This window comes from Ambystoma mexicanum, chromosome 13 (genome assembly GCF_040938575.1).
Source record: "Ambystoma mexicanum isolate Mex_15411 chromosome 13, UKY_AmexF1_1, whole genome shotgun sequence".
In the NCBI taxonomy this organism is placed as follows: Eukaryota; Metazoa; Chordata; class Amphibia; order Caudata; family Ambystomatidae; genus Ambystoma; species Ambystoma mexicanum.
The window spans coordinates 366,545,204-366,571,626 of record NC_090938.1 but is presented as its reverse complement, the minus strand read 5'-3'; the positions used below and the strand labels follow the sequence as shown (position 1 = coordinate 366,571,626).

Genomic DNA, 26,423 nt, shown 5'->3' with positions numbered 1-26,423 from the left:
AGGTTCACCAGTGACAAAAAAAGAACACTTGCATAGTGGTTTGGAACCAGCGTTCACTAACTGGAGGGTCCCTTGGTACTGGAGACCAGTAGCTGTCACAGAGGCTGACACGGAGTGGAAAAAGTCATGGAAAAAAAATGCGAGCCTGTGATAGGAGCCAGCACAACTAAATCAAAGAGGTAAAGTCCAACAAAACACTGTCCTTGGTAGGTGTCCATAATGGCAATAGCCTGAAAATGTACCTGGAAAAGACATGCAAGAAATAAAATGTTACCAACTCTGAGAAGTACCATTCTCACCCCTCTTTGTGATGAGGGAGTCCACGGGTGCAGCGAGCTACTGACGAACTGTGAATGGCCTACTTTATGGTGACCTTATCTACAAGCAATTGTTGAACTTGAGCCCAGGGAGATGCTTTTAACAGAGACTACTAGTCTTGAGCATTCCCCACAATTTCCAGTTCTATTGATCTCACTGTGTTCAAAAAGATATATCATACATTGCTTTAAAATAAATCATGCCCCTGTCCTGAAAGGTAGAGCACAATTAAACTTATTTTGTTACCCCAAGACTGCCACTTAGTCCATCTGTTGATCCGCTGCAATGTAACATAACCCTACATATGTAGGTGGTGATATATTGCCTATAAAGAAGACTGCCACCTAAGGATTAATGTGTCTTATCCTACAATAATTTTGGCTGTCTTAAAAGAAACCAGTATTTCCTTTTCCTGAAGGAGGGTTGGTGTCAGCGGTGAAGAGGTCTGCAGCTTTGGTGATGGCTGCAGCCAGGTCCCTGCGCAGCAGTACCACTACCACTGTTACCTGCTACTACCTGCCTGCAGTTGGGATCCAGTGCTCTTCAGAGGGGCAGGCTAGGAGCTCAGCAACCATCACTCTCCTGAAGTTGAAACTTTAGCAACATGCGTTTCATTCCATTGCTTCCACCTCCTGTTGGATTGGGGACTAGGAGCGAACTAGGCCTTTAGGGAAAGCACCAGCCAATTGTAAATCTGGCTAAACTGACGGCTACATACAAGGCACAGGGCCTCTGCTACTGACCTGCCTGTGCATATTGCTGGCATGTCTGTTGTCACAGCGCTACCTGGAACCAAGAAGCACGCCAAGACCAGAGACTCAAGTACAAACTCTAATTTAGGGGAAACTGACATACCTAATTATAAACGGGATCTTCCTAGAACCAAAAATATAATGATGATTTTTTTTCTATGGGGTTTACCTAGGCCACTCTGCCCTGGGGGGCTTCTACAAACAACTTCCCTGCTATCTATGGCTTGCAAATCCTCTGGGTCTCCCGAATATCCTTCCTGGTCCTTACAGTGCATAAAGAGGACATGTGACACCTTTGAAATTGGACTAGTTGGTGTCTTTCCGGAGTGTCCTGTACCCCAAGACTAACTAAAGAGCATAGCCTTGCCAGCAAACGGGTCAGCAGGACCACCTGGTGTGGAGGACAGGACAGATGTCCCTTTCAGCCTGGCCTCATCATGGGTTCTTCTGCTTCTTCTCTTCTCACCTCTGTGCTCTTAGTATAACCTCCGTGGCTGACTATTCCCTTGACTAAAAAAGGTGGGACCCGGATCAGTGTCTACTACTACCAGGATGGAAGTCTAGAAAATAAAATACCTGTGGTAGACACATGCGGTTCTTGTAACTCTGACCAGACACCTATTGTCATCGATCTCACTCAATCACACTCAATCACCCTCCATTCACAGCATTTTCTTCCTGCAGGAAAATGCCTGTGCTCAATGGTTCAATGTACAGAAATAGGCGATGGGGTTAGTAAAAGTGGCTCAGAAAAACTCAACGCAGAATATTACATTTAACAACCAATTCACTTTTCTTAATCCACAGACATCAGCCCATACTTGCAGCCTCAATGTCTTTCCTCTGGCCATTTAGTGTTCACACCCTATTTCAAAATGTTCTTATGGCCAAATGACAGTGGCAAAACAAGGACAATCTAAAATAAAAGATCATGCGTTCCAGCTCAGACTTGCATATATTTTCTTTGATGCACTGTGTAATATACAAACAATTGTTACAATAAAAACATTGATTTTTGTACATTAAACTATTGAGCACAGAAATGTTCCTGCAGGATAAAAAAAAATTGTGAAGGGAGCGTGACTAAGTGAGAACGAGGACGATGAATGTTTGGTCAGAATTACGAGAAACAGATGTGTCTCCCAAAGGTGTTCTTTTTCTCTTACTTGCATCTCCTCCCACCTGGTCGTAACTAGGGACGAGATGGCCCACGAGAAACCTGCCTGTTATGTCTGACTACAGGACTACTTCCCTCCTCCCCATTCTTTCTTTCACCACCTGTTCCGTCCTTCTCTGCTGTGCCACCTTCTCCTTCTTTTGTTATAACGTTCTCTCTACCACTTTCCCCTCTTGTTATTACTAATTTCTCATCCGCTGTACTGCCATTACTTCCTGAGGTTACTCTCTTCGACATCACTGTACAACCGTACCCCCTGATGTTATCTCTTCCACTGTCCCTGTATATCATCTACCTCCTTATTTTGCCAAATCCTCTATTCCACTTTTGCTACTTAATGCTACCATCTCCACCTGCTGATGTTACTACTCCAATCGCCCCTGTGCCACCTTCACCACCTTATGTTTCCAGCTTCTCTTTACCACTTTCGCTATCATATGTTACACCTCCTAGGTGCCATCCTCTCCTCTCGATGTTGCCACCTCCTCTTTTCTTCGTGGTATTAGCAGCTCCTCCTTTAATCTCTTAGCTCTCAACACCTCATCTTGCTCACAAGTCTGTAACACTGATTGCAAAGCTCTATCCTCTGCTTTCTCTAGCTCTCCCCAATCTTCAGCCACGGCCAAATTCAGGTCTCCTCGTCCTCCAACCCACACTGTCTAAAAGGGATCCTTGGGGTTTACAATGGTCTCCATTTAGGAAACGTAAACGGAGAAAGTATAATTTCTAGGTGCCCCATTCGAGCGTGGGAAATGTTCCTAGTGTGTAGTATTCTGGTGCCCCTGGTTTAGACTTTTTTCCATTCTAAAAACAGTGCTACATATAGTAGGTAACAAACAAAAGGCGAGGCCAGCAAGATTTACTTGCACCAGAAAGCAACGCGGGCTGTTGTGCCTGTTGCAAGATTTAGTTCCAGATTCTTTAGCTGTGGGGATATATTTCATGTAATCCATGCCTTGTGACAAGTTGTCCTGAGCCAGTATGTTCATCTTTTAAGAGGACACTGGAACTCTTTTAATGTCCTATTAGTCCAGATCTCACTATACCCGTTTAGGTCATTTCTCGTTTTGTGTTAGGCGTCATCTGGGTTAGAGGGCAGACAGTCACTTCCTAGATCTCGTCAGAATCACGTCATGTGATGTCATTTCCTGCAATATCGGATCAACGGTCACATTTTGCCATTAAATGGGACACCATCGTCTTGTCAATTACTAGTTTTGTAAACTTCAAAAATACTTTTTTTGTGTCATAAAATGTTGTCAAGTACGGATATGAGGAGAGACTTCCATAAGATGCTTGCATTAGCATTAGACTGCCAAGGCCAGATATGTTGGTGCAGAATGTGGACACAATGGCCGTGGGAATTGTCCACGTGCGCCATTGCAAACTTCCCGACTTTGCTGAAGACATGGTGGTGGATCAGACCAGGACCTCTGTACTGTGGCAATGTCAAAGTGAGTGACACCCTGAAAAAGGCAAAGGTGTGTCTCAGTCCCAGGAGCTGGAGATGAAGGCCAGAAAGGAAGAGTTGTAGCTGCTTCCACATCCTAAAGCAGTGGTCTTCAAACTTTTTTGGCCTGGGCCCCCCCTGAGCAAAGTTTGGGCAGGCCGGGCCCCCGCAAAAGTGCCATATGTACAGTATGTAGAAATCGCTATAAACTTTTGAGTGTCGTCACCATACCCTACTCCCAGTAAAGACCCTGGGCTCTCCCCACCCTACTCCCACCACTATCCCAGTGCTGCCGCCCATCCTGCTCCCACCACAGTCCCATAACACAAGCATACACACATCCATACACATTTGAGTAAAAAATAAATCGCCATAAACGTACCTTCTGCAGGGGCCTGCGCGTGGTTGCTAAAATGCCCTGCTCCAGGTTGCTCTGCCCGTATGTGCGAGGAGGCGCAGGAGCACCCCCTCGCACATACATACATGCAGTGCCCCAGCCAGCATTTCCAATGAGCTATGCAAGGCTGGCGAAGCAAAACACCCCCAGCGTTGCATGACTCAGTGATTATGTGCGGCTGAGGAAATGAACTGTCAAAGGCAAACAGTGTTTCCCTTTGACAGTTCAGCCAGCCCAGGAGCACTCCCTCAGCTGGAAAAAGCAGCTGAGGGAGTGCTAAGTGTTTCACTGGGCTGGTTCCTCGGCTCCTCCATAATGGGTGAGGTGGCCACCCCTCACCCATGGATCAGCCGGCAGGCTTGGACTGGCCTCTAGGGCGATGACCGTACCAAAAATGCAAATTACTAGTGTAGGCCAGTCAAAATGGGCCACTTTTTTGGCCAATGTGGGCCAGTTTGAGGAGTTGCTTCACTATGCAGCTAGTAGTTTTGACCATTGTTGCTGAATAAATATTCTTTAAATATCACAATTTGTTTACATTTGAACAAAAACAACCCCTTGGGTACTATTCAAACAGTCTGTGACTAAAGGACTGAATATCCATTTGCAACTGCTGGCCATTTTTTCATTGGTGCCTAACACAATTTTATGGTCCAGTCTGACCATGTGAGCTGCCCCTTCCCATTTCCTCCAATCTAAAAAAAAATGTTTTTGAGCTTGAAGACCTCTGCCCTAAAGCAAATATTTATTTGGCAAAGCAGGCGCTACCCCTCCTGTACTTGCAGAGAACCTCTTGGGGTAGAATACCCCAGTGGCTTTCTGAACCTTGGCCCCAACCAATCGCCCTCTCATGCTGGGTGAACAGTGCAGCATCACCTACATCAGACGTACTTGAGGGAGAGAGGGAGGGGCACTAGAGACAAAGGAAATAGAAATGGACCACTAACGTCGGCAAATAGTATGTTACCGCTCTGCCGCTCCCGCTTCATGTTTGCAGCAAGAAAAGATTGTTGCGGGAAGGTCGTTTGTCAGGGGGTCTATCAGGGACATCTCATTCTGGATTTTTGTGATGAAAACAAGTTGCACCATTTCACTTTTTGCTGGAAGTTGGTAGCATTGAAGGGGCTTAAAACCGCCAGGTTGCCCATCTTTGCACTTCCTGTGTACGTCCCGGTGTCTAGAATTGCACTGGTAGACCCCTACGCCTCAGGGAAAAGGAGGCTGAAGGGGTTCGGAAGAAGATCCACCCCAGCCCTAGTGGAGAAGGCTCCAGACCAAAACAAGGGTAGCCTTCCCACTGTTGCTTGGCTGTGGAGGCTCCTTCCTGACAAAGGAAACACAGAGGGAGCTGCAAAGTAGTTACACATTTACCTCTCCTGATTCCCCATTCACAACTTGTGTGCTTTGCCATCTTTAAAATGGTGAAGCGATAGCATTCCCTCCTGCGCTAAACTTTGGTAGTCAATGCAATTAATGTATCGTCTGTGGTGTGTTATTCTGTGCTATGCCTGGTTTCAGTCTCTGGGTGAATGGGGCTAGTTCTCGCGGATGTTCCCGCCCTATTGTTTGACTGCCTTGCGTTGAGCCATGCCCATTAACCTGAGGGTGGCTAAGCTTCAATGTGTGGAACACTGTGCATGGGAGCGGTTGGGCCACCGTTTTCGCTTTGAGAAAAACAAGATGCAATTTTCGAATACTACCACCAGATGGCACGGTTACACAAAGCAAGTGAATCTATTACAGACGGTGTCGACTGCATAAGAATATTCGCCACCGGCTTTGGTGTTACGCAGCTGGCATCTAGGAAGGAGCTTCAGGTTCAGTGGAACCCACCCAAGGCGCCTTTGTCAGGTTTTACGCTTGGCCGGTCAAGTGAATCCCCGAGACATGTTCTCTATAGGCCCCCACATCTTACTTTCCTTTTAAATGTGGTATAGGATCTAGTGAAGTAAGTATTACAGCGGGGCACTCTCCCCACATGCCAAGACCGGTTTCCTAGAGAAAGGCGGCTGAGGGGCTGCTGAGGCAATTCCCAGGCGTGTGAATTATGGGGATACCATACTCTTTTTTTTTGGATCCTTTGCTATTACTTGCGACAGCAAAGTAAAACAATTGTTATCAGTCGGACGAGGGAGGCACCCGGGGCAGTGGTGCTCAGGCACGCCCATTTGATATCAATCCCTGACAGTGGTGTGTATGTTGTTATGTGAGTAGAGGTGCAGTTAGTGGCAATACCTTTCATTTGCCCGAGTACTTGGCATATTATGGCAATGCCTGGAAAATGGTATGAATACCCAGGCATATGAAACCATACCTATCCATTGGTGGCAAAATGTACAGGATGAGGGGAATATCTGGCAATCTGACATGAATACACTTGAATGCCCTGGGCGTACAATGGCAAATGCTGGCATGTGACGTGAGTACCACAGAAAAGGGGCGAGTGCCTGTACTTATGACTGTAATACCTGTTATACGATAGCAATGCCTGCCATATGATGGGAAACCAGAGCACATCATAACAATAGCACAAGGTTTGAAATCTCTGGGAGCTATTTAGCTTATGTATGGCCTAACCTGTTCGTCACCTCGCGTGGATTATTTTTATAGCTGGAAGGAGGTTTTTTCTTTTTTTTTTTACATATAAAAACACTACTACGAGGCTATCGCGGGAAACATATTTGTTTTACGTCATAAATGCTGGGAAGCTTTACGAAACGATTTGTACAGCAAGAGCGTGGTGGTGCGACGAGAGATCTAAGAACTCATTCATGAATCCTCGAGAAACGAGACACGTGTCATTTTGGTGAATAATAAATGCTACAAATCTGAGGAAAAATCGAAGCTATTTTCCTAAACAGCCTTATGAAAAAAATAAAGGCAATACAGGCGTTGTTGAGGGGCGGTCCAGGGTGTATACTATATAAGATGCAGGGTTTGTTTCCAAAATGAAGGTTGGTGATGCGACTCCCAACGGTGGCCCACGGCGCCCAAGAACTTGGGGGGGAAAAATCAACAGTCCTTTCACACTTGGCGATTAATAATCTCTCCACCTACCTTCAAATTCCCCTGCGTGGTGAAGGCTCTCTCACACATGGTGCATGAGAACTGCTTTTCTTCAGTGTGGGTCCTTTCATGGATTTCCAGAGCTCCATGGGAAGGGAAGGCATTCTGACATACTGAGCAGAGGTGCGTGTTGGAGCTGCTCTCGACGGGACGCGACATCACACAAGAGGGAGGCAGTGCCTGCAAAAAAGACACCATATGGGGTAGTCCTTCTGAATGTGCCATTGGCTCCAGAGCTGATGGTGCCTGGCATGGCGGGTTACCCTCCAATGCCCATGTCTTTGACCATTGCTCTGGTGGCACCTGAACTGGTGGAGGAGTTTCTGCTGCCTGCAGCCACATCCCGGATGGTGCTTCAGCTGGTGGAGGAGTCCCTGCAGCCTGGGTCTTTGGCTGCAGCTCTGTTTGTGTTGGGGCTGGCAGAGAAGTTTGCGTTACCTGGTGCTGCTGCTCATAGGCTGGTGGTGGAGTTCTGGCTGCTTGTGTCCTGGGTCCCAATTCTGCAAGGTCATGCTCTGGCAGAGGGGAATCCTCCTCTGTCTGAGGCTTTGACTGCAGTTTTGATGGTGAATGGGCTTGTAGGGAAGTTAACTCCTCCTTGGGCTTCGGCCACAGGTCCGATGGTGCTTGTGTTGGTGAAGAAGTTAATGCTGCCTGGGGCTTCAGCCACAGCTCTGATGTGACATGGGGAGGCTGATGAGTTCCTGTTGCCTGATTTTTGGCCCATAGTTCTGATGGTGCCTGGGCTGGAAGAGGAGTTATTGCTGCATGGGGCTTAGGCCAAAGCTCTGATGAGTCCTGGGCCGGCGAGGGAGTTCTCTCAATTTGGGTTTTCTGCCACAATTGTGAGGACACATGGCCTGGCGGTGGAGTTCCCACTGAATGGAGTTTTGACAATAGATCTGATGATGACTGGGCTGGCAGGGGAGTTATTGCTGCCTGGGGTTTTGGCCAGATCTCCGATTGTACCTGAACAGGCGGTGGCGTTCCTGCTGCTTGGAGTCTTGGCCACAGCTCTGATGGTGCCTGAGCAGGAAGAGGAGTTCCTGCTGCTTGGGGTTTTTGCCACAGCTCTAATGGTGCCTGAGTTGGAAGATGAGTTCCCGTTGCTTGGAGTTTTGGCCACAGAGCTGATGGTGTCTGAGCCGGAAGAGGTGTTATTAGCGCCTGGGGCTTTGGCCAAAGCAATGATGGTGCTTGGACTGGTGAAGTAATTGTTGAAAGAGGCTTCGGCCACATCATTGACAGTGTCTGGGCTGGTGGAGTAGTTCCTACAGCTTGGGGCTTCTCATGCGTATAAGGGGGGGATTTGCTTGCCCCGGGGTGGTTCCTCAGCATGTGGCTCATCAGGCTAGTTTTCTCAAGGAACCTCTGCTTGCAAATCAGGCATTGGAAGAGGCCCTCAATACTGTGGACCTTCATATGCTGCCCCAGAGAATCCAAGGTGGGGAAAGGAACTGAGCAGACGTAGCAAGCATGCCCAGCAACATCCTGCAACGACTCTCGAGGGCTCAGGTGGCTTTTGTGCTTTGTGTTCTGAGGCCGTGGCAATCCTGGCATGGATTCATATTCCATTGACTCCTCCAAGAACTCTGCTCCCTCATCCTCAGGGTGGGTTACAAAAGCAGAGATGGCACTTAATTTGTCAGACTTGAAGCCCTTCTGCATATCAATGCTGGCGTCTACCGACAGCGTGGCTGCAGGTGGAGTGTACAGAGGAGGGCTGGTAGAGACTGGTGGCAGCAGTGGAAAGTCGCAAGTAAAATCCATGTCCACTGGGTCCTTCTTAGGGATGGAAGTGGTGGCTTCGCCTCCTATGCTGGAGACCTCTGAATCCACCGGGCCCTGCTGCTTTTCATTCTCAGATCCGCTAGCCTCCAGTGAATCCTCATCAGTGATGTCCTCCTCTGAGAAGTCCTGCTCATGGAAGCTTTCATCCAGGTTGCCCAGCTTAGATCCTGCCCCCTCGGGAAGGTCGCCATTGGGGATCTGGCCACCCAAATGCATCCTGATGTGCTGCTGCAGAGTCACAGCATTAGTGAACTTCTTCTGACAGATGGGGCAGGAGTTCTGTGTTTTGGCAGCTGGGCTGGACTTGTGACCAACAAAATGGGCCTTCAGATTGCCTCGAGTGGAGAAGGCCCGGCCGCAGATCTTGCACTTGAAGGGTCTCTCCCCGCCATGCTGGCTGTAGTGGAGCCGCAAGGCTCTGGGGCAGCTCAGAACTCTTAGGCAGATGATACACTGGTTTGGACTGCTGGCCTGCTTGTCGATCTTCTCTACTAGCTGTTGGAGCTTAAATGTCTCTGAAGAGCCCAGTGGGTCGACAACATATGGAAAAGGAAACGTACTCGTCTTGAAGTGGTTGGCCAACACAGCCCAGCTAGGCAGTGAGTTTGCCAGTTTGCCAAGCTGCATTCGACCACTGCCATTATCTGCTGGCACTTCCCGGTCGGCAGGAGGAGTGTTTTCATCGGCTTTGCTCTTTGTGCCAACATTGATGTTCTTTAGTGGAGTAGAGTTCTCACCTGGCTTCATAAGGAGGAACTTGTTAAAGGATGGGAGGGTTTGGCTGGCAGAAAGCAAGGTGAGACTTTCAGTGGCCGACAGTGCTGATAAGAGTGGCTTCTTCTCCGCCGGCTCCTCATCGGATTTCTCAGGAGGCACAGACATGCCATAGGGAAGACCATTACCATTCAGCATGTAGTCCAGGTGCTCAGGCACAGGGTGCGGGTTCATTTGGATGTGGGGGTACTTGTCCTTGTGCCGCTGGAAATGTACTTTCAGGTTGCCACGGGTGGTGAAACGGTTGCCACAGATGTTGCACTTGTAGGGCCTCTCCCCTGTGTGGGAACGAAGATGGATCTGAAGAGCACTGTCACTGCCAAACACCTTGGCACAAAACCGGCACTTGTGCCTACCCGACGACCTCTCTTGAAGGCTTTCGGCGTAGGCAGCTTCCCCATTTTTCTGCTTGAGGAGACTTGGGACAGGCTCCACCACCCGCGCCCCTAAGAACATGCCAACCTGGGGAGCGAGGATCCCAGCTGGGAAAGTGGTGTGAGCCGAGAGCAGTTGGCCTGGTGATGAAGTGGTCAAAGAAGATGGGCCATGGCCTGATTTCTCTTCAAAGTGTGAGGGGGTCTTTGGCTTCATACTGGACATGACAGGCAGGGAACTCTCGCTGAATGGGTTCCCCAATGGATTGTACAGTTGAAAGAACGCTTGCTTGGGCATCTCAGGTACTGACATCGTTTTGGCTACTTCAGGCACTTGGTTCAACTTGATAGCATTGAATGAAGGCATGCTCTTACTGCCACCCACTGGTGAGGTTGGTGAGGGCCCTCCACTGGCAGCCACTGGCATGGCTGGCTGAGCCAAGGACCCAAGCATGAGCACCTGCCGGCAGATCTGCTCCGTCATCTGCATCTGGTGGATCTGCCTTTGCTGAAGGATGCGCAGCTCCTCCAAGATCATCGGAATGTTGAGGGGGCTGCTGGGTGGTGCTCCCCCTGATGAGGCATCATGTGGAGCCTGACCAGCCTTTGGGCTCAGGGCACGATCCTGGTTCAATCCGCCACCAGGTGTTAGAAATGGCTGCGACGAACCACCGTCCTTGCTTCTGGGCTCCGACCAGTAGCTTCTGGATGCCCCCATCCCTGGAAAGCTTGTGACCCCGGAACTCTTGCAGTCACCATTGGTTGGTGTGGCCCCCACCCTTGGCACCTGCATCTCGGGGGTCCCAGCACCTGGGCCTTGAGTATCCGAAGCCCTGAAAGCTGCACCTGGCTCTGTGGGCTTCACACGCTGAAGGGTTACTGGGGCTCCATCTTCCTGGTTGGCCACAATCACAACCACTGGGTCGTTTAGTGGGCAGCGGTCCCTGTGCTGGGCAAGGTCCTCCTGCTCCTCAAATTGAGCACAGCATTTGGCGCAGACCAGCAGCTCCTCGTCAGCTGTGTCGCCTGTAGAAATCAAGAAAGAGAAGAGAATTAGTCTTTACTGAGGAATATTTCAGAATCTAATGCTCAGTGTTTCTATTTCTTTATATAATACAATATGAAAAAACAAATAAAAAGCTGTAGATAAATTAGCATTTAAGATACAGCCTAAAAACATAAAAGATCAGGCATTAAAGCAATGTGTCTTAGCAGGGCACAGTTCCCATGTCTCGTGAAGTTACAAGGGTGCACTCTCTTGGCATTGCTTTGGGCACAAGGTGCAACATGAGGCTACAAAGAGTAATTGCAACTTTTTAGCTGATGGGTAACATGGCAAAGGCGCAGGTTGCACAAAACGGAGAATGATTAAATGGTTAACACAAAAACAATAGAACTTCAGGTGGGGGAAAGCAGGCTGGTATTCTGTGTAAAAAGGTCGTTCCTAAAGGAACATTTCTTTTGTTGTTTTCGGATGTATTCCTTTTTTTTTTGGCAGGAGAGCTTAGAATGAAAGGTGGGGAGGGAAATGTGGAAAGAGGCACCAAACACTAATATGGAGGGGCTTGTGGACAGGTGAAAATGTTGCACATGTGTTATTTCCAAGGTAGGGGGCAGTGTTCCTCATGCTCCTTGATTACAGCAGTGGGGGTGGCTCTTGGGGAGGAGGGATGGAATTAGCTGATGCCATTTTAAGACAAATAGACATTTTTCTAAAAGTATGTACTGTGTACTAGATTGTTAGTGGAAAATTAGTAGGAATAGGTGTAGGAGCTGTGCAAGGGACATTTTCTGAAGTTGAAAGTTCCTAGATCAGTGGAAAATGCGGTTCTGAACTGTCCGCGAAGCACAGATCTTATCGTGAAGTGCAGATGGGTTCTCGGACACGTCATCAGGCCGCGCGCCAGCCTATGGTAATGTGGCACTGTCCGGAAGGTCCGTAATGAAGTAAGGTGTGCGTAGACGTCTACGGGTGAAAAACCAGTTGAAATAGTTGCAAAGAGTGTATAGAAGTGTTAAAAATGATTCTAAGGGTGGGAAATGGCAGAGTTTTAAGGTGACATTTTGTAAATTGGACACAAATATTGCTATATTGGGCAAGTATGATATTAGTAAATTGTAGGAAAATAGCATGCACTGGTAAAAACCCATGAATTTCACTGAAAAAACATTGTTAAAGGGACGTTATGGTTAAGTTGCACTAATAAAAACCTATGAAATTCAATGAAAAACGTTGTAGAAGGGACGTTATGGTTACAAGTAAAACCAAACCCCCAGAAATTCACCAGTTATGGTAAGCTAGGCAACCATAACCCGCGGCACCACCGTGCACTGCTAAGACTAACACCCAGGACATCAAAGATGACATCACAAATGTCATTGATGACATCACTGATGACATCACATGTGAAATACATTCTGATGAAAAGTCCCTATAAGGGGTTGTGTTTATATTGTTGGTAACAAGATGTCAGGGGTGATCGTTAGACCTATCATGAACTACTTACTCTATTTTAGAATATACTCGTCTAAAATCATTGTATTGGAGTGTTGTTGTTAATACAGAAACCTTATCATATATAAAGATAGGCAATGACTGCAGCATGCACCACAGAAAAACAATATTTATAATCTTGTAATTTTGGATAGTACAATAATGAATGCTACCTTATCAGAGTTTTGAACAATGTTAAACATGTAGTAACTAGCGAACAATTGAAGACTTACAGCACTTGTGCTAGTTCAAACAATACATATGAAGAACCACAATGCATACAAATCAGAGGCACATACAGGAAAACTAAGTAAGGAAGAAAGAAACAGCATCATCAGAAAATGTTAATAACATTAACGTTTATCTTCATGTATACAAATGAATTGTGTGTTTGAGGCCTGCTCATTTCCATATGTACGTGCACCATGAGCTGAGACCAAACCCTAAGGAAAGGACTTTAAGAACATATGACAAGGTTAACGTCTAGATTTATAGCTCCATTTCAATTTTAATATTCTGACCGTCAGTGAACAAAACCACCCGGCCTACATATGTCAGTGAACAAAAAGAAGTGGCCCAGATATGTGATGTCATCAATTACATTTGGGATGTCATCTTTGATGTCCTGGGTGTTATTCCTAGCAATGCACTGTGATGGCGCGAGTTATGGTTGCTTAGCTTACCATAACTGCCGAATTTCTGGGGTTTTTCGGTTTTACTTGTAACCATAACGTCCCTTTAACAAAGTTTTTTCATTGAATATATATATATATATATATATATATATATATATATATATATATATATATATATATATATATATATATATATATATGTATTTGACTGTGGAGATGGGTGGAGAGATCTTTACCTGGCTAAAGTACCAAGTCTGCCCTAGATTTTTTATATAGGGCAATCCATAGTCTGTTGGTGATGGCTATGCATTTAATTAAGAGGGTTGTGCTGTTGAAAAGCATATTTATCAACTAAGGCAAGGGATATAACCAAATGTCATTATCCTATCATTATAATTATCTTAGGATATTTGTGCATTGCAAACTGGGCATGTGCACAGCCACCCTTACCTTGAGGCACAGCCCGTACTTTAAGTGGGATACGAAATCAATGGGGGAAAGGGTGGGGCTTGTGTAAAGTGAGTGTGACCAAGTGGAACAGGGCATGGAATAAAGGAGGGACAGATGACTTAGGAAAGGGACACCTGCCCAAAACAAGCAATGCATCACAAGGCACTGCAAACACGTACTTTTGTCCGTCCAGCATGGTCTCGGGTGGTCGTTTTTGCACTCAGTCTGCGTACAGTAAACACAACTAAATCTGGTTCAATTTCCAAATTAACTGCTGTATATAAACTAATCACATTCTGACTTGGTATATAGGCAATTCAATCAGCAAGTAAGTTGCCTTCATTCTCAAGTGCTAATTTGGTGTTTCAGTTTCCCTTCTGTCTGCCTGTCCCGTGATCATCTGTAGGGTAATACTATGCACCTATTCCCTATGGGGGTACCCGTCTTCTCAAACTATAGTCCATGTCACTTTAAATGTGCTTTTGCCTTCCAAAGAGCGACTTCTAGGGGTTAACCTATCCCTGACATCTTCGATGAGCCCTGAAATCTCCCGGGAGTGTACCCATGAGAAAGGGGAGGAAGACAAATAGCACCAATGTAAACTGCTTGGTACTTTGCATAAAATCAAATTGGCACATTTTGGGATCATAAGAACAAACCCACATTTTTATATATGACTATATATGACATATGTGTGACAGTGATTTCATCAGCCCATACCCCTTCTCAGCACATAATGCACACCAACCTTTGTGCCAATTTAATTTATAACGCTCTGCCAGTAAAGTGACCTCAAACATACATCTGGAGAGAGTTATCCTTTGGGAGTGCGGTGCTGACTGTGCTGTTTTAGGAGGCAGATAGCTACCCTGCATACACTTCTGTGGCAGCGTCCCTACCACACACTCACAAGCTGCTACTAGTCTGGGACTAAGGGAGCCCTAGCAGAACCCCAGCTGAAGGCCAGTCCTTGGAGACTGCCATGGCTCCGCCCCAGTTAACCCCAGCCCATTTTAGGCCCTGGACCCAGCTACAATTCAGCAAGGCTAAGAAACCCAATAGAAGGATTGGGGTGGCAGAAATGTTATTCTCATATAAAATCATGTTCCTGTGCAAATCAACATACATGCTCCAATGTCAATGTTTGGGTGTGTTGTGAAAAATTAAATGACCACAAAGCTGAGTGTGGATTGTGTTCTTAACATACAAGCCTACAGCCCTTTTTTTCCCCCACAAGTATTCTGCATTTGTCAAATAAAAAGATCTCTAGCAATTATGTTCCCATAATGCTCTTTGATTTAATGCAAAACAGGCTCAGACTCTCGCTATGACTATTTGCCCCCTTCCCATTATTTATAGGAGAATTTATAAAGAGTACCAGACCATCCATTTTGGTTAGTGGTAACCATGTTATGTGTCAGAAGTGTGGTATGCACTTTTTCATGACTCCATGAAACATTAGCAACATTTTTTACTTTCCACTTTTTTTGACTTTTTCGTTTTTTCTTACTGCGGGGGTTACACACCAATATTCCCACTTTCCCCAGCCTCTATGCATATATCCTACTTTTTCCACCTATTTTAACAGTGGGCCTCATTACGTGTTGGCCTATGTGATATTAACTTGCTGGTAATTACATATACCGGCACGTTACCACACTGGCCAACTACGAAAACCGTCCAACTCGTAATCTGGTCCCATGAAGGGGAGTTACACTTAAACGGCACTCGTAATCCGGCGGTAATACCGCTGGCCTGAGTGCCAGTAATGGTAATTCCATTTGCCACTACACCACGGATACAAATACTTTGGAGCAACCATCTCATCATTCCATTTGTGATCACACTATCAACCAAAGTCACAATCCAGCCCCTCCAGCTCCCAACCACCACAAAAGGAAACTGGAAAATAGTAAAAGCAAGTAACCTAATAGAACAACTGGAGCTGACCAAGCCTCCAACGGCAGAACTGGAAAAGGCAGACCTAGACGGGAAAGTGGAGCTACTCCACAAATGGATTGCTGATACAATCAAAAACATCTTTCCCGGAAAAACCATTTACCCACTCAAGAAAAAGAGCAATGGCAAAATGGTTCACCCCACTACTAAGTACCATGAAAAAGAAAAACAAGAAGCTGGAATAGGAATGGAGGAAAGAATACAACCAAGTTAAGAAAACCCAGTCCTAGAGACAAATACAATCGTATAAGGACATTCAAAAGGCAAAGAAAAGGCATTATGATGACAGAATCACCAAAGCCACCAACACACAAAAAGAAATGTTCAACATCATAAATGAAATGAGAAACCCACCAGGTTGTGACAACACTCCAATACCCTCACAGAAACTATGCAACAACTTGGCAGACCATTTCAAAAACAAAAACAATGACATCCGACAAATCATACAAAACAGACCAACCAACCCTAACACTCAACCAACCGGACCTGACGAGGAGCCACAGCATAAACGCCAAAACTTCCCAGAAATATCCGTAGAGACATTCGTCAGGCTAGTAAAACACAGCAAGACAGCAGGATCACCCATGGATCCCTGCCCCTCTCACATCTACAAATCAATCCTCACACAAGGAACGTCATCAGAATATTACAGAAATCTCTTGAATCTGTTGCTCGCAACAGGGACTGTACCACGATCCTGCAAAACAGCATATATTAAACCACTTCTAAAAAACACAAGTCCCTACCCGGCAAAACTCCTAGAAACCTACGTATACAAACTAACCCTAGAACACGTAGAAAAACACCAGTTGCTAGACCAAGCACAAGTCGGCTTCAGACCGACAAGAGAAACAGAATCAGCACTCCTATCCATCTGGGACGACCTAAAAACAAACGCAGACTTCAACACAACCTCAGCCCTGATTCGGCTCAACCTCTCTGCAGCTTTTGACACAGTAAGCCATGACACCCTAATCAAACGATTAGAAGAACAAGTTACTTTCTTACCTGGTAACGTTCTTTTGACGGGATGTTCCTCTGACGTATTCCTTATCTTTGATATACGTTTCCAGCTTGCTGGCCTCGGAAATTTTTTCTCTGTAGAGGGCGCTGCACGTCGACGTCCGCCGAGTCGATGTCCCTCGACGGCCACCGTATAGGCGCCGACATCACCATGCCCATAAATAGCCACGCGCTGCGTCCGTTGCTCAGTTCCGTTTTGTAGTATAAGAAAGACATGCCTGAATTGGTTAGTAACCTTGAAGGAGCGAAAGCTGCAACCACAGGGGAAGTTATCACTGCGGGGACGGATGGGAGGGGCGATAAGGAATACGTCGGAGGAACATCCCGTCGAAAGAACGTTACCAGGTAAGAAAGTAACTTGTTCTTCGAAGGGATTGTGTCCTCCGACCTATTCCTTATCTTTGATAGACTCCCATTGCAGTGGTATGTAATTGGAGGAGGGAGTGAGAGTGTTATATATCCCTTTAGGGATGGACCGAGTGTAATACGGCTTTGCCAAATCTGGTCTCTTGAGCAGTGGAGGAATCCAGATTGTAAAATTTTGTGAATGTATGTGCAGACGACCATGTGGCAGCCGCACATATGTCCCGGACCGGTACCCCTCTCTGGAGAGCCGAAGAAGCTGCGATACCCCTGTTTGAATGAGCCCTGAGGGCCTGGGGCCGCTCTTTCCCTGCTAGTCTATAACATTCCAGGATGGCCAAGATAATCCACCTGGAGATGGTTTGTTTTGTTATGGGTAGTCCCAACTTGTGACCTGAGTATCCTACAAACAGCTGGTCTGCTTGCCTGATTCTAGCCATTCTGCTGATGTAAAAGCTGAGAGCTCGCCTAGGGTCCAGCCTATGTAGCCTTTCCTCCTCTTTCCCCGATGGGGAGGAGGGTAGAACGAAGGCAAGGTAATTTTCTGAGTAATATGGAATTCAGAAACTACCTTTGGGAGAAAATTAGGCTTCACCTGGAGGACAACCTTGTCCTTGTGGAAGATTGTATGTGGGGGTTTACAGGAGAGAATTTGAAGCTCACTCACCCTCCTAGCCGATGTTAGTGCTACAAGTAGGACAGTTTTAAGTGTGAGAAATCTTAATGCGCAAGAGTGAAGTGGCTCGAATGGAGTGCCCATTAAGAAGTTTAAGACTAAATTTAAGTCCCATAATGGAACCTGGAATGGTTTTGGAGGGTAAACATTAGTCAGACCCTTGAGAAATTGTACCGCTAGAGGAATTTTGAAATACGATGGTTCCTCCGCAGTGCGCTTGAAGATAGAAAGCGCTGCGAGATAGCCTTTTACAGTGCCAACTTGAAGGCCTGAGTTTGCCATGTAGAGTAGAAACGATAGCACCGTTGGTGTACCGCATGAAAAAGGGTCGATATTCTCTTCCCTACACCAGATGCAAAACTTGTTCCAACAGCAGCGGTATAAAGACTTTGTTGCTGGTCTTCTGGCCGAAAGCAACACCTCCATGACGTCATCAGGGAGATCCCAATTCTTGTATCTCAACCTTTCAGAAGCCAAGCGTGAAGGTTGAGGGTTCTGATGTCTGGATGGAGAACCTGACCTCCCTTCTGCGAGAGAAGATTCTCTTTGAGTGGAAGACGGATTGGAGGACAGATGGACATATCTAGAAGGTCCGGGTACCACATTCTGCTGGCCCAGTCCGGGGCAATTAGGATCATGGTTTTCCAGAATCTTCTCAACCTCCTGATCATTTGAGGAATAACAGGGACTGGTGGAAACGCGTAGAGGAGTGGAAACTCCCAGTCCACTACGAACGCGTCTCCCAGAGCTCCTCCTGGGGGAAATTCCCTTGAACAGAACAGATCGCACTTCCTGTTGGTGCTTGTGGCGAACAGATCCACCTGAGGGGATTCCCCAAAGGGCAAGATCTTTTGAAGGACTTCCTGAGCTAGCTCCCATTCGTGGGAGACTGTGCTCTGCCTGCTCTCCGCTGTCAAATTCTTCTCTCCGGCTAGATGGACTGCCGATAGAGAGATTCCTTCCCGAATTGCCCAAAACCAGATCTGCATTGCCTCTATGCACAGTGGTAGTGAACCTGCGCCTCCTCTTTTGTTGAGGTAGTGCATGGCCACCGTGTTGTCCGTCATTATCAGGACATTTCTCCCCTGTACTGATGGCAGGAAAGCTTTCAGCGCTAGTCTGATCGCTCTCAGCTCTAATAGGTTGATATGTAGTCTGGACTCCGATGGAGACCAACGACCGCTGATGGTCAAGTCGTTGGCATGGGCTCCCCACCCTGTGAGCGAGGCATCTGTGACTACTGTTATCTCCGGCCATGGTTGCCAAAACAGTTCTCCTTTCAAGATGTTCTCTGAATAGGCCCACCACTGAAGGTCGTGGGCTACCTTGTCCGGAATCCGGAGGAGGTCTGACATTCTCCCTGAGAATTGTGACCACTGACTTCTCAGTGCCCACTGAAGAGATCTCATTCTCAGGCGAGCCTCTGGCACAAGGAAGATGCAGGATGCCATGAGGCCTAGCAACCTCAAAAAGTCGAAGGCTGGGAGACGTTGGGCATTTTGAAACTTGGTGACCATCTGTAGAATATCTTGAGCCCTCACCTGTGGTGGCGAGGCTTTTCCCAGGGAAGTGTCCAGGACCGCTCCAATGAACTGGAGTCTCTGAGATGGTATCATCTGTGACTTCTTTAAATTGAGGGAGAAGCCCAGTCTGTGAAGGAAGAGGCAGACATAATCTAGCTGGGTCTGGGCCTGTTCCGAAGATACGGCCCTGATCAGCCAATCGTCCAGGTAGGGATAGACGTGGATCCCTTCCCTCCTTAGACTCGCCGCCACTACCGACATCAGCTTGGTGAAGACCCTCGGGCGGAGGTCAGCCCAAATGGCAGAACTCGAAATTGATAATGAGAGTTGCCAATTGCGAACCTCAGGTATTTCCTGTGCTTTAGATGGATTGGCACATGGAAATAAGCATCCTGAAGGTCCAGAGATACCGGCCAGTCCTGGAGCTGGAGGGCCTGAAGGATCTGAGAGAGAGTTACCATCTTGAACTTGGCCTTCCTCAGGAACTTGTTCCAATTCTCTTAAGTCCAGGATGGGTCTCAGTCCTCGATCCTTCTTTGGTATGAGAAAGTAGGGGGGAGTACCAGCCCTTGTTCCTGTCCGCTACAGGTACCAGGTCTATGGCACCTTTCTCTAGCAGGTCCATAATTTCCTGCAAGAGCCGCGGATCTGGAACTTTTCGGGAGCTGTTCCCCGGTGGATGACTCTGAGGGATGTGTAGAAAGGGTAGGCAGTAACCTTGGGCAACTGTCTCCAACGCCCAAGCACCTGACGTTATAGCCTGCCATTCCGTCTGATGGTGAGTTAACCTGCCCCCTACAGGTGTCTTGTGTGCAAAGGCCTCAGAGTGGTTTGGGGGCAGCTGATGCAGATGCCGAGGGTAAAGAGGCACCTGCTGCTGCTGCGGTCTTAGTACCTTTGACCCGTCCACCTCGGGTAGATCTTCTTTCGCCTCTTTGAGCCGGCTGTCCTCTGCCTTTTCCAAATGCGGAATAATAGCGAAAGGACCTTCCTCTCCCAGAGGTTCCCGAGGGGCGAAAAGGAGTTTGGCGGATAGCAGCTCCTAAGGATTTTGCTGCTGCTTTAGAAGTCTGTAACTTTTCCAGACTGTCATCAGCCTTTTTTCCGAATAACGAAGAGCCGTCAAAGGGCATATTCAAAGGTCTGGCCTGTACATCTGGAGCAAAGCCAGACTCGCAACCACGCATGCCTGCGGATTGTTGTACTAGCCGCCATGTCCCTGCTGATACTCTCAGGGGAATCGATGCCAGTTTGAAGAGACTCGCACATGGCATCTTTGCCATCTTGAATGATGTTAAGGAAGGCTTCCTTCTCCTCTCCTTCGGGTATGCAGTCAGCCGCTGATGAAGTGCACTCCCATAATGTGTGACTGAACCTGGTGAGCGTACAGGTGGCGTTGATGGACTTCAACGCCATACTACAGGCAGAGAAGACTTTCTTTGCCATAGAGTCGTACCTCTTGTCATCCCTGTCCTGTGGGACAGTAGGGTAAGCAGTCCTACTGCTGGATGAAGTTGCCGCTTGAACCACCAGGCTCTCTGGGGTCGGGTGTTTTGACAGGTATTCAGGGTCAGCAGCCGCTACCCTATACTTTGTCGACAGTCTTTTATTGACTGCTGGGATGACTTCGGGAGTCTCCCAATTGGATGCAATTTTTCTTTGTAGGGCTGCATGGAAGGGGACCACCAGGTCCTCCTGTGGGCCTTTGTCCAATATATCCGTTAGATCATCCTGTTGGAAAACAGGTGAAGGCGCAGACCAACCCATAAACTCAATTATTCTTGCCATCAGGGTTCTATATGGTGTTTCTGCATGTTCCCCTGGGTCTGGCTTTACAAATTGCACTTCTGGGGAAATGTCAAGTCCACTGGCCTCATGAAGTGAGTCCTGTAGTTCCTTCTGCCTCCTTTCTTCAGAGGTGAAATCCTCTGAAGCAGGCAGTGAGGATCTCTGTAAACCAAATGTTTCTTGGACAGAGTCTTTTCTTTATTCATAAATTGAAGAAAGACCAGGGTATTCTCTCTGAAATGGAGTAAAGCCCATCTCTAGGGCTGAAGGAGCGAAACTCGTCGTTATTGGACGAGAAAATGTCGAAGTCATCGACGCCGAAGTAACCGGCCTCGAAGGCGCCGAAAATGGCATCGAAAAAAACTGGAAGGGGCCTCGAAGAATTCGAGAGGATCGGGATCCTACTCGAGGGCATCGACAATGGTCTCGGTGTCGTGCCGGAGGCCCTTGAAAACACTGTTGGCTGTGGAGCCTTGGTCCTCTCTTTCATCGGCGTCGACGATGGCGTCGAGTCGATCGACCGATGCGTCGAGGAACCCTTCGACAACGGCGCCGATGGCGCCGACCCGTGCGTCGAGGGAATCTTCGACGACGGCGTCGAAGGAACCCTTGACGACGGCGTCGAAGACGGTGCCTTCTTACCCGATGGCTAATGGCGCTCTCGGGGGGGAATGTTTCGCTGGGTGCTGCGACTCGCGGCGTTTTGATTTTTTGGGTTTTCCACCCGGGGTATCACCCTCAGCTGCTGTCTTCGAGGGGGTCGAGGCCGCGTTCTCGAAGACGCTTAACATTTTCTTTCTGAATTCCTCCCACTCAGTTTGAGTACTGTGTTTGGTGGGACAGGAAACTCTTTCTGGGGACACCGAAGACGAGGAATGGGACCTTCGACGTCTCTTTTTTGAGTGTCTAGATCTCGACGAATGGTGGGAGCTGCTTCGAGATCTAGAATGGGAGTGTTTTCGACGGCGAGGAGACGAATGCCTCGACTCAGCCGACAAAACCTTCGAGGAGGTTTTGGCTGACTTACCTCTCTCGAGCTTCCCCTTTCGCTCTTTCAGGGCTTTCGCCGTCATGGACATGCAGTCCTCACACTCCGAACAATGGTGCTCGGACCCCAAGCACCATAAACAGACCCTGTGTGGATCCGTTATTGACATTTTTTTACCGCAGTCTCGACATTTCTTGAAGCCGGATCGCGGCGTTGTCGGTTCTGATGAAGAAGCCATCGAGAATGATAAGGAATATTCGTCGAATTAGATTTAGATAACCTGACTGAACTGAGCAACGACGTTCCGAGGCCCCACAAAGCGCAGAAAAACGGAACTGAGCAACGGACGCATCGCGTGTCTAATTATGGGAATGGTGACGTCGGCGCCGATACGGTGGCCGTCGAGGGACATCGACTCGGCGGACGTCGATGCACAGCGCCCTCTACAGAGAAAAAATTTCCGAGGCCAGCAAGCTGGAAACGTATATCAAAGATAAGGAATACGTCAGAGAACACAATCCCTTCGAAGATATAGGTATAACGGACATGGCACTACTCTGCATTGAATCATTCCTAGCAAACAGAAATTGTATGGATAAACCCTACAAATATACCCCACAAGTTAACGACTGTGGAGTACCACAAGGATCCTCACTATCACCACTTTAGTTCAACATCTAGCAAACTCTGTTAATCAGGATTTTCAAAAAATACAACATTACATGCTACAACTACGCAGACAACACTCAAAGAATCTACAAACAAGCCGATCACTCAATCCTAGGAGAATGTCTAAAAGAAATCTATGACTGGATGAAGGCCATCAACTTAAAAATCAACCCAGGAAAGACAGAAATCATGATTATATCCAAAAACCAAGAGAACACCACCTACATTCCCTGGCCAACGGAACTGGGAACCGCACCCACATCATCTAAGGTAGTAAAAAACCTGGGAGTCCTAATGGACAATGCTCTAACCTTAGAACCACAAGTAAACGTGATAATGCAGAAGCTAGACTCGATATATATATATATATATATATATATATATATATATATATATATATATTATACAGCCACAGTAGTGGCTGTGTAGTTATGGCTAAGTTGCTGTTTCCATAGGAAGATCACTTTTTGGGTGGCTTATGACTCCGCTCCTCCTGGACGAATCCTCACCAAACTTTGCAAAAAAAGTATATGGCCCACTCTGAATTTATTTTGCAAAGTTTGGTGAGTTTTGGCCCAGGGGAGGGAAAGTTATAGGGGGGGTCTCAAAACGTCTTTTTTTTCCCCATAGAGTGAATGGGGGGAAAAACTTTGCGCACGCCTACAGCCCAAACCGCTGGATGGATTTTCACCAAATTTGCGGCAGGAGGAACTTGGTCCCGAAAGCGTGCTTTTGTAAATTTGGTGGCAATCCGTCCAGTAGGTTTCTTTAAAACAACCAAAAAGTATGTCTCAAAAAATTAGTGATATCTATGTCCGCTCCGCGGTCACACTTCCCTGTTCGCTCCACGGACAAGATACCGATTGGCTAATCCGTAGTGTCATGTCCGCGGACATGTAGCGCGTTCATTGATTGGTTGTGGAATAGTGTGAAGTGCGTCAGATTCTTTCACTGCGCCCGCCATCTTTCATTCGTGTTTTGGTGTACACGGACATCGCTGCTAACACATACAAAACAACACACCATTGCACTTGTTAAACTTATGAAATACTGTTTCGGAAGGTGAGGGTTACTGAGGCTGGGATGGGATGTGGCAGCAGGAAGCCAAAAAGTGGTGTTTTCTGGTCACCAAAGTCATACGGTAAGTTGGAAGTTGCTGCTCAATATACGGCGAAGAATTACTGTGTCTGTGTTACAATGTATTTAAAATAATATTGCAGTCAGACCAACGCCCTAGAATTTGAAATGTGAGGCAGCCACCTGCACTGTTTGATGGAAACAGCGGTTCTGCAAGTGTACGGGAGTAGCAGTTCTCATGAACTGATTCTGATATGTTGTTGCAAAGTGAGAATGTATTTGCATTCTTAGTGAAGGTCACTTGCTTTGCTTTTTTGGTTGCCAGCTCAGTAGGCCCACGCATCCGAATGAACCCATAAGAGTCAATTGTTTTTTGACCTTGAGCAAAAGGGAAAATTCAGTAAGAATGCAGGGAGTGGAAGTTTGCAACAAATACCATTTGATAAGGTTATGTTTCGAAAACGTTTGTAAGGCACATGTAATATCAGTTCACCAAGATTCTTTGGTGCAAGTACATTGCTGTCTGACTTTACCGAAGACAATGGAGACGGAAAATACCATGTAAATTTACTTTTGACGACTCTACACCGGACCTAGTTTTAATTTTGTATTACCTGACCAATCATTTTGACAATGTAACTGAAGTACTATCTATCTGTGTTGTCATTTTTTTTCACTTATGGAGAGTGCAGATTCTCCGCATTTGTAGGCTATCACTAGACTCACCCATGTTCAACGCTAATATTTCTTTAAAATGTCATGTTTGCTTTGTGTATCAGTTTGCATGTTCTTTTTTGTTTTTTTGAAATCACAAGATTTAATTTTTTATTACTTGAACATTAATTTTGGCATTGTAACTGCATTACTATCTTTATGTGTAGTTGTAATTTTTTCTTACTTATGGAGAGTGCAGATTCTCGCCGTTTGTAGGCTGTCACTAGATTTACCCATGTTCAACGCTAATATTTCTTTAAAATGTCATGTTTGCTTTGTGTATCAGTTTGCATGTTCTTTTTTGTTTTTTGAAATCACAAGATTTAATTTTTTATTACTTGAACATTAATTTTGGCATTGTAACTGCATTACTATCTTTCTGTGTAGTTGTAATTTTTTCTTACTTATGGAGAGTGCAGATTCTCGTTGTTTGTAGGCTGTCACTAGATTTACCCATGTTCAACGCTAATATTTCCATAAAATGTCATGTATGAACACTTCGATTTCTGTATCAGTTTCCACGTTCTTTTTGTGTTTTTTTAAATTGTTTGGTAAAGGTTTGGTATTGATACGTATTTTCTCTTATGTTTTCCGACCAGCTACATCCTGCCTTACTGTGATTGCCATGGATTCCAGATGCCAAGTGCACCTGCTCGTGACCGGCTGCCTAACCATCACAATTTTTTGGGACGATCGCAGCGGACCCCTTTGTCCATACGCTGCAGTGGCCATTAGGAGTAACATAACATCTTTTATGGTGGTGTAGGCCGAAGGTAATGGCGACGTCTTGGAAATCACTGTGCGACCAAAGAGGTTCCTTTATCGAAAACGCATACTTTGTGTATGCGAAAAGAACAACGTGTGCCTTGCCATTAACATTTTCGATAATGCCCATAGAAACAATGGGCCTCATTATGCGGTAGGTGGTAAGGGATTACCGGCACCGGTAAGGTCACCGGTGCCGGTAATCCCACACCACCCTATTCCGAGCACCCTTAGCGGGTCCCTTCCTCAGGCGTTATGGATGGGACCTGTTAAGGACATTTGTGATGTCATCTTTGATATCCTGGGTGTTAGTCTTAGCAGTGCACAGTGGTGGTGTGAGTTATGGTTGCTTAGCTTACCATAACTGGCGAATTTCAAGGGTTTTTCGGTTTTACCTGGAACCATAACGTCCTGTTAAAGTTTTTTTTAGTGATTTCATAGGTTATTAATAGCGCATCTTAACCATAATGTCCCTTTAACTAAGTTTTTTTACTGAATATATACTACTGGTCATTCGCTTATATTCACAAATATGCAGTCCCTATCCGTGCCGGATTCACAAACAAATACGGACACAGTTTAAAATATCTTAATGATAAAAACAGTCACTGACAAGCTCTACATGAAGAGGAGGTTTAACATATGTAAACCTCAGAATGAAAATAAATATAACTGCAGTATGTGTAAATTGCGAATTTAAAATGACTACTGCGCAGGTTTTATTATTGTTGAGAAAAGAGTAACAAGGCTAGTTCATTTGATGCTTTTATTGAATGCATTTTAGTGTATTTAACAAGACCCACGTGTCACAAGTCTCTCCCCTTCTCACCTGTTTCTGTTGTGTACTTGCGACCTTCTGGGATTTCTTCATCTTTACGGTCTGGGATTTGTATAGTCCCGAACGCCGGTCTTCAGCGTCCAGCGTGAGAGTAGCGGTTCAGTTTCCAGGAGCGTTCTACAAGTCCAGGGTAATTCCAGGAAGTAATTAAGGTACGCTCGAAGGCACGGAAGACCGTGAATCGAGCGCAGAAGGTTTTCCAGGAGATTGGGGAGGAAAGGGAACAGGAGGGAATTCAAGGGACTGGGAACAAGGAATCAAGCGAGAGCCCCGATCGAACCCCGGCTAAGCACGTCCGACTACAGGTAGCAGTAGCGTTGAGATGCGCAGAGCCGCGGGGGCGTGTCTCTTTTGTAGGA

The 26,423-nt window shown here is 46.6% G+C and overlaps 1 protein-coding gene across 3 annotated transcripts in view; it reads right to left on the bottom strand.

Moving 5' to 3' along the window:
* Positions 1 to 26,423, bottom strand: part of SALL2 (spalt like transcription factor 2) — a 633,863-nt gene that overhangs the window by 75,801 nt on the left and 531,639 nt on the right. For all 3 annotated transcript variants that reach the window (XM_069633885.1, XM_069633884.1, XM_069633886.1), the window contains exon 2: positions 7,152 to 11,125. In XM_069633885.1, coding sequence (XP_069489986.1) covers positions 7,152 to 11,125 — 3,974 coding nt within the window. The remainder of the gene's footprint in view (positions 1 to 7,151; positions 11,126 to 26,423) is intronic.